The sequence below is a fragment of the Mytilus edulis genome, chromosome 7, assembly GCF_963676685.1.
Source record: "Mytilus edulis chromosome 7, xbMytEdul2.2, whole genome shotgun sequence".
NCBI classification, from domain to species: Eukaryota; Metazoa; Mollusca; class Bivalvia; order Mytilida; family Mytilidae; genus Mytilus; species Mytilus edulis.
This window is the reverse complement of record NC_092350.1, coordinates 31,878,322-31,898,369: the sequence shown is the minus strand read 5'-3', so window position 1 is coordinate 31,898,369 and position 20,048 is coordinate 31,878,322. Positions and strand designations below refer to the sequence as shown.

Genomic DNA, 20,048 nt, shown 5'->3' with positions numbered 1-20,048 from the left:
ACACTTTGCAAAAAACAAGTCAGAATAAACTAATAAAAAAAAAGGCAGGACCGAATAGAGTGAAAAATAAAAAGGCAGGATAGAGATTACAACTAAAAAAAATGCAGGACAAAATTTTTCATCCTAGCCCCCCCATAAAAATCAAATGGTAGCTCCCTAACTGCAAATATCACTTGAAATTAACATGATCCAATAAAATGAGGCGAAGGTCAGATAATCCCAGAAATACATGTTCACCTTGCATACATTCCATACACAAAATATAGTTGACCTATTGCTAGTAGTTTCTAAGGAACAAACATAAGCAGGAAAATTTAACATTAAACAATGGACCATGAAAATGAAGTAAAGTTCAGATGAACCATGCCAGAAGGACATGTACACCTTATTACCAATCTATGCATTAGGTATAGTTGACCTACTGCTTATAGTATCTAAGAAACAAACTTAAACTAACATAAAATTTAACATTGACCAATGAATCATAAAAATGAGGTCAAGGTCAGATAACCCAACAGACAACAAATACATCTTACGATCATTCCATACACCAAATATAGACAACCTATTGCTTATAGTTAAAGAAAAATATATCAAACAAAAACTTAACACTTTGCAATTAATCGTGAAAATGAGGTCATGATCAAATAAAACCTGCCGACTGACATGTTCATCTTAAAATATTGCCATACAATCAATACAGTTGATCAATTTCATCAAGTATTAGAATAAAAGATCAAAACACAAAAACTTAACTTAACCACTGAACCATGAAATGAGGTTATGGTCATATGACATCTGCCAGTTGGACATTTCCACCTTACAGTCCATCCATACACCAAATATACTAGACCTATTGCTTATAGTATCTGAGATATGGACATTACTATGAAAAAGTAACAATGCTCACTGACCCCATGAAATGAGGTTGAGGTCAGATGAAATTTGTAAATAGTTATCCAGTTACGCAAAAGAGAGAAATTAAAACTATAAAAAGTCAAAACTTTTTTTTTCAAGTACTGGTATTCACATGCTGAACCATGAAAATGAGGTCAATGACAATGGACATATGACAGACAGAAACTTCATAACATAAGGCATATACATTGTATATACCAAGTATAAAGCATCCAAGTCTTTCACCCTCTTAATTAGAGAAGCTTCTAAGAAGTTAGTTAACACTACCAAGCCGGATCACTAGCCTATGTCAAGCTTTCTTTGACAAAGTTGCAGGCTCGACAAAAATGGCCAAAACACAGACCAGAACAGTGTCTTTACTGGTTTGATGTACAGCATATACTTCATCAGATTTTTATTGGTTTATTTTTCCTTTTCTATGTACTTTTATCAAAATCCATTTCTGAAATATGTCAAATAAATTTAATATAACATTTACTGTGTGTGATATATGATGAACCCAAATGGCTGTTGATTCCAGAAACTTTATGAATTCACCAGGCCCAAGGTGCATATTACTTGTGATTCATTGTTTCTGTCTATTGTAGACTTTTTTTAAATCTGCCTTAGAGCCACTTAGCCAAATGCAGGCAACTTTGTACCATTATTGTGTGGCATGATTGTAAGGTTTACACGTCTGTCTGGCAGGTTTCTTCTAACCATGACTTGATTTTCATAGTTTATTGGTCAATGTTCAAAATAAGGTCATTATATTTTGGTATAATTGTAAGATGATCATGTCTGTTTCATTAATTTACATGGATTATTGATAATGATAAGTTTGTGTGATACGTGTAGAAACTAGAGGCTCTAAAGAGCCTGTGTCGCGCACCTTGGTCTATGTGAATATTAAAGGAAGCAGATGGATTCATGACAAAATTGTGTTTTTGTGATGGTGATGTGTTTGTACATTTTACTTTACTGAACATTCTTGCTGCTTAAATTATCTCTATCTATAATGAACTTGGCCCATTAGTTTCAGTGGAAAATGTTAGTAAAAATTTACAAATTTTATGAAAATTGTTCAAAATTGACTATAAAGAACAATAACTCCTAAGGCAGTAAGGGGGTCAATTGACCATTTCGGTCATGTTGACTTATTTGTAAATCTTGGAGAGCTGTCTTGCTGGCACTCATACCACATCTCCTTATACCTAATTACTCCTAAAGTAGTCAGTAGATAGTGGTGTTGATGTTTGTATTTTTGTAGATCAAGTATTGCTGATTACTATTCTTTGTATAGTTTCTATATATTACAGTTTTCAAATCTACATGTATTTGTTTTAGTGGGCTAAAGTCAGACATAAAACCTTTTTCCCCACTTCTGAAATTGTGTTGCATATAGAAGGAAACTGGGGGTCAAAAATTAAAGCAAGTAACAATGAGCAGTTTATTCCAGTAAAAAACATAGCAAACAAACATAATACAACTACAGACAATTGTCATCTACTGACCATTAAATATTATTGTATAAATGCACAATACATTTCAGAGGGATGAGCACCAAAAGTGACCAAATATTTTAAATATATTTACCCTGTATCTCACTCAATAGTATAAATAATAGTTATTCATTATACCCATAAATTTTTCCTTTCGATATCTAGAATTTTACAGTGAATTTACTGTACTTTCATGTGATTAATACAATATACCATAACATTTCTGATGTAAAATAATCATTTTTTTTTTATTTATAAATAGCTCACTCATTACTTTAACAATTTTATTTGAACAAGTCGATAAATAAGATTTTTCTTTAACTTCTAGTCAAATATTATTAAATTCTTGCAAAAAACACTTTTTATTTTTGTATAATTTTCTATGTGGCTTTAATAAGCTGCTGAGTTATTTCAATTCTACAAACTCTATCTGATCACAGTTTTATCCTCTCTATCCAGTGCATTTATACAATAAACAACGTATACTTATACTACACACATCCATCTTTATATAAAACAAAATCTATACTGAAAGGCAAATGATAGGCATCAAATCTCTTTTAATCAAATACTTAATACTCAATTATAACAGCACTGAATGTTGTTGGCATTATCTTTTATCATCATTAATACATTAAACTCATACATGGAAATCAGTCAATCTAATCCTGCCACATATATGCAAAAATAAACAGACAAAAATAATAAACATTTACTTAAAATTTTTCAATCATAGACAAGTAACACAATTTCTCAAGGCAAAGAATGCAGGCTAGATAGGCTGTTCTACCATTAACTTTTAACATGGATTTACATAGTCATGATCATACCATTTCATCATATATATAAAAGACCGTTTACATGGATTTATATATTTATGATCCTACGATTTAATTATGTGTATAAAAGTATGTACAAACGAATTTAAAACATTGAAATCATTTTAATATAAAGGTGGTCTATTTTCATTGAGTTAAAATTTACACAATTTATAAAGGGAAACCGTTTATTGCCACGTTTTTCTCTGACTGGGGAAAATAACCACCCTCTTTATGGTATAAACTTTGAATATTCTTTGTAATTACAGCATATGGATATGATAAAAATGAATGTAGTAGTCTGAAATGAGGTAATTATTCTTATTAATTGGACGTAATTATTGCACATTTTCTTATTATGGCTCCTAATGTAACTAAGGCTGCATTCGTCAGACAACCTATGGTAGTTATAATGCCAATGACACTTCTCTTTAAAACCAAGAGCTAATGTGCTATGCTTAATTAATTCTTAGATAAAACTAAGTATGTAAATAGGTCAAACCAATGCAATTTACAGTGATTTTTGGAAAGGAAACAATGATAAATTCAATCTTCACTTTACAACAGAATGATGAAACATAGCTTATTACCAAAAATGCAAAGTACAATAAATAAAAGTTAAATCTCCTAAGAGTGTAGTGCTAAAATGGAACATTTACACCTTGAAACAAATCACTATTGGAAAATATGTGAAAGCAATGAAACATTTTTCCATTATTTTTCTCAACAATTTTAACTTCTAATATCCAATAACATGTCCTCAATATTAATTTACAATTATGATCTTATATTACGTGCGACATATTGTATATTTCGTGCGTATAAAAAACCTAATTACAGTTTTAATACATGCCATTACTGAAATTTTATACGTGTCAGATTGAATGTTCTGCTTGTACATCAGATATAGTACAATTTGCTATTCTATATTCAGAAAAATCTAAACTTAGGCGTCAATATTTAACGAAAAAGTAAAAGTAATTTCCAAAGTAAGCATGCAACTTCTAATATGTTTGTAGATTGCAGTACATATATATCAGACATTTGTATAAACTTTATAATTTACTGGTTTTGTAAGTTGTAGTATTGGGATTTAATACAATTGTAATTCATTATTGTTTTTTTTTTTAAATATATATCATTTGTAAATATTACTGGATTTTCAACTTCATCGAAGTTCAACTATTTATGTCAGCCCACATCGGTATAAATTCTTCAGCTTGACTAGAGTATAATGATGCTGTCTTTTACATGTATTATGCTTTTTTCAAAAGCACACTATATCACATAATCTTTGGTTCAAAGGTTAATATTTTTCACTTCCCTGAAGTCACATGGTTAGCATGATAAATACAAATATTGTTCCTCAAATTTGATCATAGTTTCTAATTGAAGACTATTCTTAAAATTCATCATGTCTTGTTAGTGCTTCACCGAAATCTGTTGCTTGGCTTCCAACAAATGTGTCATAATGTTCAATTATTTCTTCTTTACTTAATTTACCATCCTGAAAAACAAAACAGAAAAATATAAAACACAATTTTAAAATTACAAAAATCACTAGTAGTTATTTCTGCATCAAAACAACACTCTACAAATGCAAGGTAATTATCATATTGTATTCAAACATTGATGGGTTCATAATTATGGAACTCTAAGAGCAACTATTTTCTCCGTGTTAGCAAAATAGGGTTCATCACAATCTTAAAATAAAACAAATTGCATGTGAACGCAGTATCAACAGATGAAAACACTCTAGCCTATTGCTAGAAGATTGAAAACTAGACGTGTCAGTATGGCACAAATTCCTCACCCTGCATCCTGAAGGTAAAAGCCAGTCAACCAGAACAAAACAAAAAAGATACACTGAAGAACAAAAAACTATATCTGGCTCTGCTGGCATGACAAGATAATTTTTTTCCAATCTAAAGATTATTTAACAATGGAATTTTAACAATTATACAGTACAAAATGATCTGTCAAAAAACATTGAATTTTGAAGGCTGTACGGGTATGTAAAGTGTTGGTTTTTTTTAAGTCATTTGGTCTCTGACGGAGAGTTGTCTCATTGGCCATCATACCACATCGTCTTATTTCTTAATCTACATTTTTACTTTTGTATCTGTAATGATCAATTTCCATCTGACTTCTACAATAGTCCTGGTACTTACCAGAGATGCATGTGGCAAACAAATTGAAATTAAATTTAAAGATTGTTTTTGTACGTCCAGTTTTCAATATTGAATGAAATATCAAGGTAAATTTATCAAATGCCCTTTTCTTGAAAAAACTGAAAATATTTGTGCTTAATTGTATTTCAAATCGATTTTTCATCCATAGAAGACGAAAATATTTTTAACTAATGTATTTCAATTTTAGAATTTGTATTCACACATAAGTAGGTACATGTATGTCTAAATTGAAGTGAGGAAAAATCCATTTACAAAAAGGGAATTAAGGGATCCAGAAATACTTAATGGATCAAAATATATAATGAATGTTGGGTTGTTAAAATACAATGTTCTTGGCAAAGCTTATGAGAAAAAGTAATTTAAATCCAGACTCTTCTTGCCCATTCATACTAAGAACCTTATTTTCAAAGAACAGAAGTGTATCTATTACAAAATCCCTCAGATAACCTTCACCTTTAGATAGTTTTAAATGAAGACTGTCTAAAAACAAATGTATAATGGTGTTGGTAAAAACAAACCACATCATGCATATAAAATAGATATGTCCAGTCAGGGGACTTACTTAAACAAGTGATTTCTAAATCACTGATTCAAGTAACATTATTTCCATAAAGGTTGGAAATTAGAGTTGTCTTTCTTTAATAATCACCTATTTAAGTAGTACAAATTAATCACTAGAAGAAGTGATTTAATTTCATTGTAGCTTTAAATATAGAATACTAATGATCCAGGGACTAATTATGTTTCTAAACTTATCAGAACCAACATCTGTGTTGTCTAGGATGACCAGGTCATTTCAGGTGATGACCTTGTACTGAATCTAGGATAATGACATAAAAATCACTTGTTTAAGTATCAGACCTCAATTTCCTTCCCAAAAATCACTTCTTTAAGTATCATTCTTTTAATAACCCCCACTAATTTCAACACCCCCGAACAGTGAAATTTTTATCGCGAACAGTAGAATTTTATTACATAATCTGAAAGATGAAACCTTGAACTTCACAGGAAAAATACTCCCACTGCTGTGAAAAATCTTTTAAGAAAGTATCAGTGCATTATGAAAAGCCATTATTATAGCATTTTTTCAACTAAAATAGAATTTTCAGCTAAATGATAGCATCAAAGGCATAAACCTTGCTACATAAAAGAAGCAAAAAGTTCATACTTTTTAATTTTACTAATTAAAAGATATTATTTAAACTAATGTGTTTAAAATTTAGAAAAAACTACAAAATCCCAATTTGTGACAAAACCTTTAATTTGCTACTCAAATAAGTGATTTAAAAATCACTTATTTCAGTAAGTCCCCTGACTGATGTCTGAATAGTCATCAAATCGGTAAGTATCCAATACTACAACCACCTATCTAAATTCAATTGAAAATCAATTGTCTAATATTTATTTATAAATCTGTAATGTTGAATGGGACCTTATGTGCAATTAAATAACCAATATTTCATTCATAAATATCAGCTGTTACAATATATCAATGTACAATAAAGTTGATATAACTATTATGTTTACAACATTTACACATTAAAGCTGTATTTAACAATTATATCTGAGACACAAATGTCAATCTTTAACTGAAAAAAGCCAACATTCTTGACCATATTTAGTGACAATATCAGAAATGGAAAGTGTCATTAATCCAAAAGATAAATACATGCAAGCAAATGACCATCCCAAAGTAAAAGTTTTAGTCATGATGTGGAAACTATTGTATGTAGACCAGATAATGGTGCAATCTAGGTGTAAGGTGTATACATGAGACAGATCTAGGAATGACAAAACTTACTATTAAACTCTGAAGATAGAACAATATTTCTAAAGAATTTTGTGAAAATAGTTGTTTCGTTAGCAGTATTTAATATGAGATTATAGAAGAGAGCTTTTATCTATTAATTAAATGGCAAATTTCTTTGACTTTGAGCTGTCCAACACATCTTTTTATTCAAAATGAATAAAACACATTTTTTTCTTTAAATATTTTTGTTAAATAGTACATTTCGTCAATTTTCCAGATCTGTATGTTGTGAAATATACTGAGCCTCACAAAAACAAGAATTAGTAACATGAAATAATTAAGTCTAGTCTGTTTACTATAGTTTCCAAACCATGTGACACATTTCAGCCAATAAGATTTGTGGTTACAAACCTTGTTGGTATCTGATTCATATATCAAGTGCTTGGATTCAGCATCAGTATGATCATAATCAGGGGGGATAATCCAGTCTTTAACCTCCTCGTGATCCATTTTGCCATCAGAATTTTTATCACGATATGTATTAAACTGTTCCCTTTCACTTTTGACCCATTCAGGCTCTTCCCCATCTTGATTTGGCCACATGTCACCTACAAAGGTCAAAAAAGGTTAATATTAAGGTCACTCTCAACGAACCTTATTTTCATCAGCTGTGAAAACAAGATGCTGTGCTTCTGATTCACTATGATCATAATCTTGTGGTATAATCCATTCCATCACTTCCTCAGCATTTAGTTTTCCATCTTTATCTTTGTCACGGTGGTTCTTGAACTGTACTTTTTCACTTTCCACCCAGTCAGGTTTTCCTTCATGAGGATAGTCTTCATCCTCATCCTCCTCATCTTCGTCATAAACATCAGCTAAATATCAAGCACATGTCAAGCAATCTAATGTTAAACTGTATAAACTAGAAAAGCCTTTTCCTCATTTATAGTTAATTTTTACATAGTGTATCTACTAGTGTTGTCAACGGTTAACCGGTTAACCGGTCGAACGACCGAATACCGAAAATGCTAACCGGTTAACCAGACTTTTTTCAATTTCGATTGATTTGATATAAATTTGTGTTGAAAATCAAATCATTAAATAGTTATGTTTTATTTAAAAATTGTCGTCGTGGTAATTAGTTTGTCCAGTATATTGATTGCTATTGTTAATCCTAAAAACATAAAATTAATTAGAGTTCGGGGCAGGATCTTTAGGAAACATAATTAGTAAACATGTTTTTTTAACAGTAACTTTAAATCAGTAATGAGATTTAATATTACTAATTACTTCATTATTTCGTTTTCGATCTAATATTGTGTAAACCTACATTTAAATGTGCAACCTCCGTAGTGCAAGGGTTAGTCTTACTTTAAATTCAAAAATTGTGAAATGCAAACCAATGTGAATGTACTCAATGTATACGTGAAAGTATGAGTAACATGCTTAAAGAAACAAGCAAACACAGTGAAGAAACAGGTCATACAGCATGTACAATGACCTATAGTTGTTAATTTCTGTGTCATTTTGGTCTCTTGTGAAGAATTGTCTTATTGGCAATCATACCACATCTTCTTTTTTTGTAATTAATCATTTCAAATTGAAACACAACCCATGATTTTCGGAGACAACAAGAGAAAAGGAAAAAATAACCGGTTTCAAACATATGACATATTCAATTCTACGAGATTAATATTTTTATTTTATTTTTTAATCTGAAGTTGGTACAAACACTATAGTCGATACGGTGTATTTGATTATTAAAAGTCAAACTTCGCCAGGAATCCTCGCAGACAAGCCTTATAATGCTAAAGGAAAAACTTCATTTCTAAAAGTGTATTTATGACTTTGATGAAAGGTTGTCAAATTGACACTCATACCACATCTTATATCTATGTGTAGGGTTCTATTGATAAGGCTTTCAAACACCAACTTAAATTACCGGTTAACCGGTTAATCGGTCGAACGATTATCCGAGTAACCGGTTAGGCAAAAGTGTACGATTTGACAACACTAGTATCTACCTTTTTTTTCTTTTATCTAAATTCCCAATATTCAAAAGTTGGACAAATCAAGATGTTGCACTCATTGTTGTGCTACACATACTTCAACTTGAAATTCAAAGTATTTGAAAAACAGGAAGTAGCTAACTGTCAAGCTCATAAAAGGGTGTACAAATCACTGTCATGTTGCTCACAAAATTAAGTTTTTTATTTGGTTCTTCTTGAGAAAAATGTGACAACAAACTTTACGTTCATTCAGCACAATGAAAAATTCACAGAATTAGAAAGCAGAGTCAAAAAGTGCAAACAATTTACGAAATATAACTGTCAAGCAGAAGATAAATTATGAAGTCATTCTGTTCAGTATTCCAGGGAAAATTATAAGTTTATTCAACATATTGTTCCTATGAGAGACTCGAGAAATATTGCTTATATTTTGACGATATACCATAATACTTTGCCTTCAACAGGTATATATATATACTAGTAGTATGTGATCCTAGTTTTGCAGTCAAAGCCATTATTTTGACAAACATGTACCACCTTACATACAACACTGCAACATTTTTATCACTAACTCTTTGTCACAACATAACAAATATTGTATAACATATTTGTGATGTTCTTACCTATATATTCTTCAAGACTGATATAACCATCTTTGTCTTTATCTATATCTTCCATTGTCTCCTAAATGACAAAGAAATCAAATTAGTTTTAAATGAAACAAAACACAATCAAGTTCCTTTTTATTTAAACAAAAAATTAAACATAGTGTAAACTATGTATTCTAACATGACGTCCTTCAAACGCTTTGAGTACACACCCGTGGTAAAATATGAATATATTGCCAGTGCTGTTCCGATTGTACTCCCACGTCATATGCTTTTTTATGAATGAGATACCCGACGTCATAGAACAATGACGTTAGAATGTAAGCAAATTTACGGGAAAATACACGCTTGTGAATCCGAAAATCATCACAAGGAAACATACACAAATGATGCTAAAATGTGGCAAAAGCCCTTTATTGTACATCATATAAGACATATAAATAAATTATCATTCAAATTCATCCAAAACTGTCTAAATACATTATTTTAAATAGTTTAAGCATGTCACAAATGCAGTTTGCTCCGTTCTTTTACGCTAGTTTATTAGTGCGTTTATTTATGGGAACGGCAAATATTTGCCTTCACCTAGAGCGCTTCGATCCAAAAGAATTGCCGTATGTGTCCTATCAGAATCGAAATAATTCATGGGGGCTTGAATATATCTAGATTTTACCACGGGTTGTCCCTTTATGCCGATATTTTACCCCTCGCTATCGCTCAGGGGTAAAATATTTGTCATAAAGGGCCAACCCGTGGTAAAATCACGATATATTCAAGCCCCCATGAATTATTTCTTAATTATAATTAAATTGATATGAATAGAATAGCAGAATTATGAGCTATTGGTTATATCATTTTTACATTTAAACTAAAACGTCCAACATTTGGCATTCTGCCATTTGAACATTACAATCAATTTAATCATATCAAATATGAGTGACAAATAAAACAGTTTGGGTCTTCTGCTGTGTGCAATATTTAAGGGCTGTAACGTATGAAACAGCTTTCAGTATAACATGTTGAAAGGGAATATCTCCCCGTTTTAACAAAACTCAACTTTTTAGATTTTTTTACAATAGTTTACCTGTACAACAATATCTCTCATATGTTCTGCTTCTTCTGGATGTAAAAAGTCTGAGAATTCAGTTTTGTCTAATTTTCCATCTTTATTTTTATCTGCAGCCTTCCATCGTCTCTCATCCCGATTGATCATATCTTTGTAACTAAAGTTTGGTGAGTTCTCGTCATTATGGTCTGTAAGAAAAACAAATTAATTGTTCAAATAAAGCTTTAATGAATATCATTACATATAAATTATCTCTATTTACTAATATTGGTTAACATTACACTTTGTACTGATTTTATATTTCATAACTACAAATTTAAAGCAACTGGTTTTAAAAAAACAGAACCGGTAGTAAAGTCAATTTGAAAATAAACTAAAATGCAAGCTTCACAATACATGTGTGACAAAAAATTGTTTCTTCCATGTGCTGTGACAGTAGGAAATTAAGAGATGTGGTGTATTCATGAACATAAATGAGACAGCAACGGTATATTTCAGAAAAAAATGGTCGATTTATTTAGTTGATAGTCAATAACAACAAAATTGATCAAAAGAGAAGTCTGTTATAGAGAAGACAGAATATACCAGATAAATTAATTTTTTTTTTCCAGGTTTTAAAGTACATGTATGCTAATAAGATTTATAAGCTATATTTGAAAATATAATTTTAAATTATATAAAATATATCAATTGGAATACAAGTTTCTTTGCCTACCAAATTTAAACTAGAAGTGCCTTAAGAAAATTTATCATTAAGACCAGTGTTAGTTAATATTTACAAGCAAATAGAATTTTTTGTCTAGATATTTAGAGTACGCTAGAACTGCAAGTGATTCACAAAAGGATAACTTCCTGAAAATAGATTATCTCCTATGAATGATGTTTGTTGGATTTTTTTAATGAGTTTCACACCACTTTCAGGTCCTTGCTTTATGTCATGACAGACATTTTATGTCATTTTATGTCTTTGGAGGATGACTCTGATTGTACCATTGACTTTTGACAAAAAAAGGTGTAATTCTTGTCAATTAAATTCAGGGTCTAAACACACGTTGCCAAGAGCAGGGATTTGAACTTACAACCTCAGAATTTACAGGCAAGTTTTTTTTGTAGATGAACTACTTTCTTTGACCACTTTGCCACAGTCTTCCTTAAAAATGTTTAAAAGGCATTATCTTCCCTAAAACAAATAGTTAAAAGTATTGTCAATATCATTCCAGCCCCATTTTGCTAAGAAGAGACTAAACATATAGAGATTAATACATGGCCTTTTCCATATCAGCCTGGGTATCATCCCGAGACCCCCATATCAGCCCGAGACGGAGTGGAAAAGGCCATGTATTAATCACTTTATCATATACTTCCGACAATAGTTTTATGTATGGCAAATAAACAAATGCAATCACTAAAACAGTCAAAAACTTTATAAAGAAGTTAAATTATGAATCAAATATACTATAAGTGTCTAATAACTGCATCACTACCTCCATATATATTTATTGTAACATTTCGTAAATAGGCATTTTGAAACATTGAAAATTTGAAAGAGTGTTATGATCATTATTACTCCATGTTTGTTGTACTATAAAATGATTCATAATTGTCAATGGCATTTGCATGATTTTGTTAGCACATACTAAACTATCCCCACAAAAGTTCCCGTAAATTTTGACGTTGTCATGAAAATTATCTGACGTCACAATGGAAAAGTAAACAAACCGATACCGGAAACACCGGAAGTAACTTGCACGAGAGGCACTATTATGGGGTTTGTGCACGAGATGCACCTGATATGGGTTATAAGCCCGGGTGGGAAATTATGGCTTGTGTACTTCCGCTCATTACACATATGCAAAAGCTGTCATATCAATGCTAAGTATATGATAAATATATATATTATTTCCTATTTCAATATTGTAGTTAGTAATTTGAGTTATTTCCCCTTCAACATGAAGGACTGGATTATACACACATCATCAGATAAATTTCTACAACTATGAAAAAGTTTAATCAATAACACTCTAGCTGATTAGGAGTTTCTTTTTACAGTGCATATGGTCTACAAGACATGATCCTTTATCCCCACACCTTTTAAAAATTAGTTTTTCTACCTTTCAGTTAAAATCATATGCACCCTATCACAGTACACACCTAAGTGTGTTACTCCACTTTTAGAATTAATCTCATTTCAAAACACCTACCATCTTCAAAACCATATGTTCTCTTTTTATATGCTTCCCATACGAGTGTGTCTCCTTGAATGTCATGATCTTTCCACATACGATCTGTATCTGTTGTGATGTAACGTTTCTGTACATACTGTATCCATTCTCTCAATTCTTCTTCTGTAACTTCCCCATCTTTGTTTTTGTCGATTTTGTCAACTAAAATACTGTAAATTTACCCCAAAAAAATTATATAATAGCAAATATTGAAATGTGGACATCAGACATCAACTTTACATGTAACTGAAAAGTTGGTAAATCAAATTACATAGTTAAAATTGTATATGTTTGCTTGTTGCTGTTTCGTTAACATATATATATCCTACATATTAAATGCTTCATACTAGTTATATATCATATCTAATACAACATGATTCAATGCATATAGTTTAACTAACATTAGTAAATATAAAATTGAATTTTGTGTCTAATAACTGTTAACTTACGCTAGTCTTTCTTTACTCTCCTCTGGTGTTAATTGATCAAATGTTTTAGCTTCTTCACGTCCAAGGAATGCTTCATGGTCATAATCATTATTGTGTTCTCCTTCTTCTTCATGTGGGGACTCACTTAATTTCTTAAATAAAATAAAATACATATATCTATACATGTTAGCAGTACAATTTATCAAGAAATATATTTTTTTACTTTCAATTTTGTTCAATCATTAGAGGATGAAGTGTGAACATTAATGTTTTAAGCATTACTAGTACTATTATTAGGAAATTGTTTAAAAACCAAAACAATTTTATAAATTTCAAATGTAAGGTACAATGTATTTGTCATGTGTATATAATCACATATTAACAAAAAAGGTGAAAGGTGTTAAGATTGATATCACAATATAACAGTATCAAAAACAACATCAACAGCATGACCTGAATAAAGGTATCAAAACCCCCCAGTCATTTTCAAAACATATAAATTATTACTGGAATGTTAAAAATATGATATATTTATATATATCTTGAAGCAATATAGTAAAGATGTACAACTGATGAAAGTCACACTTGAAAACATTCATTGTAACTCTAACCTATAATATTTTCTCTGTAGGGCACATATTTTATTTGGTTTAATTTTTATCTGCACTTACCCTCTGTTTTTAAAGTGTTTCATCTCCATGAAATTATTTTTATTTTTTATTGTAAGATTTACATGTTAAATTTCAACAAATGCTCCATAACATGTTTTTTAGTATCTACAAGAATCATAGTACTGTACATGTGTAGTAGTTCAGGGGAAACTTTTGTTCAAATTTTTAATTTCACTAACCTATGAAGGTTCTTGGCACCAAATATGATGTAGGATATTTTAACAAGCTCCCCTCCCCCATGAACAAATTTCCCCAATTCAGATGTTTCTTTTTTTTTAAATAAACTTTTGTTCTTAAGAGTTGCCCTACCAGAATATAATAATTCCAATTTTGCCAAAAATTCCAATGTATCTGTGGTTCTGATGATCAGAATTCCACCTACTATACATGTAAAATGTATATGTAAACTTATAATGTAGTTGTCTACAGTAATGAAATCAATTTGTGTAAAAAAACTTTTTGATTGTTACAAATGCATGAAAATTGTCTGATTTCACATTCATTGATAACCTGGTATTATCAGTTTTAATTGGACTTATTCTATTTCATTGCAAACCCACCCCCATCCCCTTCTCTGTATCTTCACTCTCTCTTTAAAACATACATCTTTTGGTTGATATATAGGTAAAAACAAAGGGGGGATAACCATTATAGGAAATGGAAACTTGTAGCAACTTCAACCTGGTTTGGTGAGAAGTAAATAAAAAATTTATCTTCATGTGAGTAAATTGCTAGGAATACAATTGAAATTGAAAAGCTAGGGTTATCAGAAAAGTAAAACACTCTAACACCTCCCATCCAAGGATCCGGAAATTTTTTCACCTAATTTCGGTCATTTTCATATAACTTAAAAGTTGGTGCCCCTTTTCAAAAACAGATTGTCAAAATCTCATTACTGCATGAGTATGCTCCTACTCGTAGCATCAACGAACTTGTTTAACTGTTGCATCGCGTTTACTTCATGAATTATCCTACCATTTCCTAAAATCGATCAAGAGCAATTAAGGGAAGGCAACAGTTTAAGAATAAAATGATTTTAATGACTCAAAATCGTAATTTTCTCAGTCATCATTTACGTTTCTTTCGATTCTGAAGTCGAAATTCAAACCGGATGTAATGCGACATGCTAAAACGAACAATTCAGGACTTATTCCCGGGATTAGTTTTGTTTATCAAATTATCACAGGAAAACATGTTTTTTTTTAATATTTTACCTTTAATAGTGTAAGAATATTAATGAAAATAGTTGCACTTGCTTTATTTAGCAAGAAATCATTTTAAATTTACGATTTAGTGTCAAATCTGCGGAAGAGAATTTTAGGCATGCGTATCATAGTCACTGTGATCATAGTAAACAAAACATGTGTGTTAGTAGTGAAAAAAATCTTTTTTCTACGTAAATTAAATCAAGTTTTAATTTAATTTTAAATCATAATTGACAATTGTCTTAGCTGAAAAGTAATTAAATAATGAAGACAGTTGGTATTGAATTTTAATTTCTTTATAATATTAGTTCGGAGCTTGTGATTAATAGCCAGGTGTGAATTAAAAACACAGGTAAAGAGATTAGCGATCATTAGCCAATAGCTCCCCAAGGCATTAATATAGCTATTAGGAGGGCCCTCAGGATTATAACACTTTACTGGAGTGGCAGTTTAATTACATAAAATCGATAACAAAATAAAAATATGTTTAAAATGGCGATTTGAAACTCAATCTTAACGAAATGACCGAAATTATTTCTGTTGAAAAATAAAATTTGACCTAAATCCCAATAAATGATTTAGGACTTTTGAGTTTCCAAATCGGTCATGTCTGGCATATATGACCGTTTCCGGACCCTTGCTCCCATCACAAGATAGACATTATGTTAAAACAACTGTACTGTGGTCAACAAAAAAGGCAATGGCAAAACCTTACATATTTACCTTGTCATGAATTCGGTTTTTATGGTCGTCTTCTCCTGGCTTTGGTATAGCAGAACAGTATGAAACACTTAAAATTCCCAATACTACATAAATACTAGAGGCTTTCATTTTGAAATGCTGTAAATAAAAGAAGATTTAGATTGAAAGTTTTCACTGGATCAAATCAAGTATGTCCTTGGACCAATTTATTTGCAAACCTTCATATTTTATGCTCCATTTGAACATCATCAACAATATATTTTTTTAATTGGAAAAAGAAAACTTTGAGCAAATTTCAAGACCATATACCACCTAGTAAATTTTGATATAATTACATACACATGTATGTGTATTCATAGATTAATGTTTGCAAATTTCAACAAACCCTAGCTTGCAAATGTACAATGAAAAGTTGAGTTATTAATGTGAGCTTGACTTCAACCTATTTCAGGAGCACATCCTCTGGTGCTGGACAGAATTTTCACTCATTTTTTCATTTGAGGCATTTACACAAAAAAAACTTCAAATATATATCACACATGTTATTTTTTTTCTCTATCAAATTTATTATATATGACCTTCAGATGGAGTGTACTCATAAGTTAAATCACAAACACTGGCCATATTCTGATATCTTTACACAAATAAAATTCAGATGTGGTTTGATTGCCATTAAGATAACTCTCAACAAGAGACCAAATGACACAAAAATTAACAACTATAGGTCACCTTCAACATGTATATTTCAAAAAGATTTTGTGTATGCCTGTAAAGTTGACAAATGTTGTTGCCTCTGTGATAATTTCTAAATAATGCTCATGTACCTCAATAATTAATAAAGGATTAATGATATTTTTACCAACCTAGATTGTGTTTTTTTGTTTAAGACTGCTGTGAGGTAATTATTCATCTTTTTTCTATTCTATAATCAAAATATTTCTTAAAAAACAAAGCATGTGGTGCCAATTTGATTTTTTTTATTGCGAATTTTTACTTCATCTTCCACCGTGGTTAAAATATCTCTTAGAAGTCATTTCACCTTCACGCCCCCCTTTTTATTAATCAATGTTATGTGTTCAAGAATCTAAATAAATGTTATTTGTTGGAGAATCTAAATCAATTTTATTTGTTCATGAATATAAATTGTTGTAATTTTTGAATAATTCATGAAAAAAATTAAAGCCCATGGGTGCAACTCTTTATATTTTTTTCATTTTTCAAGTTTTTTTTAAGCCCTTGCTCTTTCCTCAAGTATTTTTTGTCAGTTTACTTTTTGCAATCTGAGCAAAGTAAATGTAATAACAACAAACATGCATCAGGTGTATGTATATATCTAATTAATCAATTATATTATTTTTTATCCGGCATCAAAGACAATAAATTAGTGATAAACAATGATAAACAAAAGCTGCTAAGTGCAATTCAGCAAAAATACCCTTACCCACCTATTATAAGAATGAAATCCCAAACACAAATTACTTTTTGGTTATTTGGTCCTAGTGTTTTTGCCACTTTACAAAAACATATAATTTTCGAAAATATTATACCGAAATAACAAGAAGCTTTATAAAACGATCACGACAAGCCCTGAATGGGCTAAAACCAGAGGCAGAGACAAGCAAAATATCATAAACAATTACTTCTATGTAACAATAGGCTTATACCTTATAATTACATGTATATGTTTTTTTCAAAATAGCAGCTATAATTTGACAGATCAAATAACTAGTAAATGCAAACTTTACATTGTCGATTAGTCGATTTCTAATTCGCGTCAATTAGATGAGATTTAAAACACTTACCGTAATCGTTTATACACCTGATTATACAATATGACTTAACAATCAATATACAATGTACTTTTCACTACTTAAAACATCTGTGCATCAAAAAAGTCGATTATTGTTGTTTTCATTTTATACTAACCTCTCAGCTAAGTGGAGATAACCCAAAGCTACACGTTGCAACTGAAGTTGTCCAATCAAAATAAGGAACAATGCACTTCGGTCCAGCCTGCCTGTCTACGCTGACGATAAAACCAATATTTTGATTGGTTCTCGCAGAATGAATTACATTCTTAGCATTTGCCAGCGTGGCAGAGAAATTTGATCCGCCGTCGCAGAAGGGGGGAAGCGTCTAATATTTTGAGAAAATGAAACAAAATTGTTCTCGAAAGTATTTTTTCATAAACATATATTTCTAATCGCTCATTGTTTACAAATACATTCAGAGCGCAGTTGTCATGTTTAAAACTTGTCACATTTAAAATGATTTAGAAACACATAGTCGGATTCAGGAGGGGGAGGGCACTAGGGGGCTTTTGACAGACCCCCTTTCGTGGAAAATATTTAACCCGTTGATTATATAGGGAATCCTTTAAGCTTGACCGAAGTAGGGCACTGACTGACCTAAGGCGCCTTAGGTCAGTCAGTGCCCCCTTTTGAAAAGGCCACTGATATAACGTTTTCAAGTTGTTTGTTTTAGTCTAGCATTCTCCTTATAACATCTTATAAGAGAAGTAAAAAGTTGACTATACAAACCTGTGCAAGGACAAAAATGTTCACTTAAAAGTTGTCCAATGCAACCACATTTTTAAATGTTTTTGAAACGGAAACTGAAAGATTAAAAAAAAACAGGACTTTTTTAATAACAAAAAACTAACAATATTAATTAGCACAATGATAGCCGTGGCCTTTGTTATTACAGTTTGCCCCAGTCACAGCTTGTGGTCTGTATGTATCACCATGATCACTGAACTTGATTAGGCACTGATTTGTATTTCCTAAGTGAACAGAAGGATAAACCAGGCAAGAGGTAAGAGACATCATTTAATTTTTGGAAAGTTTAACTTTTGAAATTTCAGCCTGATTATGGGTTGTATCTGGGATATAGGCGAATCTAAGGGGGGATTATAAAGGGAATCACCGAAGCATAACTGTAGCGGGTACCCTCTTATTGCAGCCCGCAGTGCATACCCCCTCCTGTATACAAAGTTCTTGATCCGCCACTGAATGCTAGTTCCAGGTTGTCCAATGTTTCATGTTCGTGGAGTTAAGATAATGTGCTAGTGTAATACAGTAGTAACTGTCTTCTTCAAATTATCTAGGCGTAGTCTGCAAAATTCAAGCGGCCATGCAGGTACACAGACACTTTTCTCGGAAAATTTCCTGCATACCTTAATATCATTGTTATATACTTGTATTATGTATTTTTCACAGACCATTGGCCCTTGTGTCTAACTACGGACACTGAGATTCTTGACCAGAGCGGATTTATGAGCCACCGTGACAATACCGATAATTGCATGAAAGTTTAACATGTTTTGATTAGTGAAAAAAAATAAATTTATATAAACAGGCCAACTATCATAAAGTTTTATAGCCTTGAATGAAAAGACATTATATTCGTAAACTCAGTATATCAATTTTTTAAGGGGATGCATATTTACAACTCATATGCTTTCTCTTTTCGTGCCCTCAAAAAAGCAACACACTATACACGCTATACGTAATGCAGAACTATGATGGATTAGGAGAATGATGCAGAACATGACACGTGTATAGTTGCCACGTGTAAACTTCTTACATCTGAATCATTTGACACACTTCCTATATATTCCACTTGATTGATATAAAAGTAAGTACATGTGCACCGGCTGGTGAAAACTATTGTTTGATGCGAAGTTTCACTTGAAGTATTTTCCAATAACACGAAATTTCCCAAATATCTAACGAATAAAAGTAAACATGAAGGTCCTCTAAGAAACATAACATTAAACGTAAGCTTTCCGCATATCAAATAAATGTTTACAAAACGCTGAGATAAAACGAAAAACGTCTCCTACAGAAAATTGCAAATAACATATATACTAAGACTGAAAAATAATGGTAATTAAACATGACCAGAACAAATTTGGGCAAATATAGGTGATATATATAATCTGTATTTTTTTGTTTCATGATTTCGTTTATATTT

The 20,048-nt window shown here is 31.1% G+C and overlaps 1 protein-coding gene across 6 annotated transcripts; it reads right to left on the bottom strand.

Annotated features, from left to right (window-relative positions):
• Positions 1–2,333: 2,333 nt before the first annotated feature.
• LOC139482630 (calumenin-like) lies at positions 2,334–19,595 on the bottom strand. 6 transcript variants are annotated; one of them, XR_011654890.1, is made up of 8 exons: positions 18,000–19,595; positions 16,095–16,211; positions 13,517–13,647; positions 13,047–13,237; positions 10,864–11,033; positions 9,795–9,855; positions 7,571–8,037; positions 2,334–4,724 (listed from the first exon to the last, which is right to left on the bottom strand). XR_011654890.1 is itself a non-coding variant. In XM_071266556.1 (8 exons), the coding sequence occupies exons 2-8, from the start codon at positions 16,200–16,202 to the stop codon at positions 4,620–4,622; spliced, it is 990 nt and encodes a 329-aa protein (XP_071122657.1). In that variant the 5' UTR covers positions 16,203–16,211; positions 18,000–19,595; the 3' UTR covers positions 2,334–4,619. The 6 variants fall into 6 exon arrangements, 4 of the variants coding, with proteins under 4 accessions (XP_071122657.1, XP_071122659.1, XP_071122658.1 ...); XR_011654889.1 differs by having other exon boundaries at positions 17,876–18,008; XM_071266556.1 differs by having other exon boundaries at positions 7,814–8,037.
• Positions 19,596–20,048: the final 453 nt, after the last annotated feature.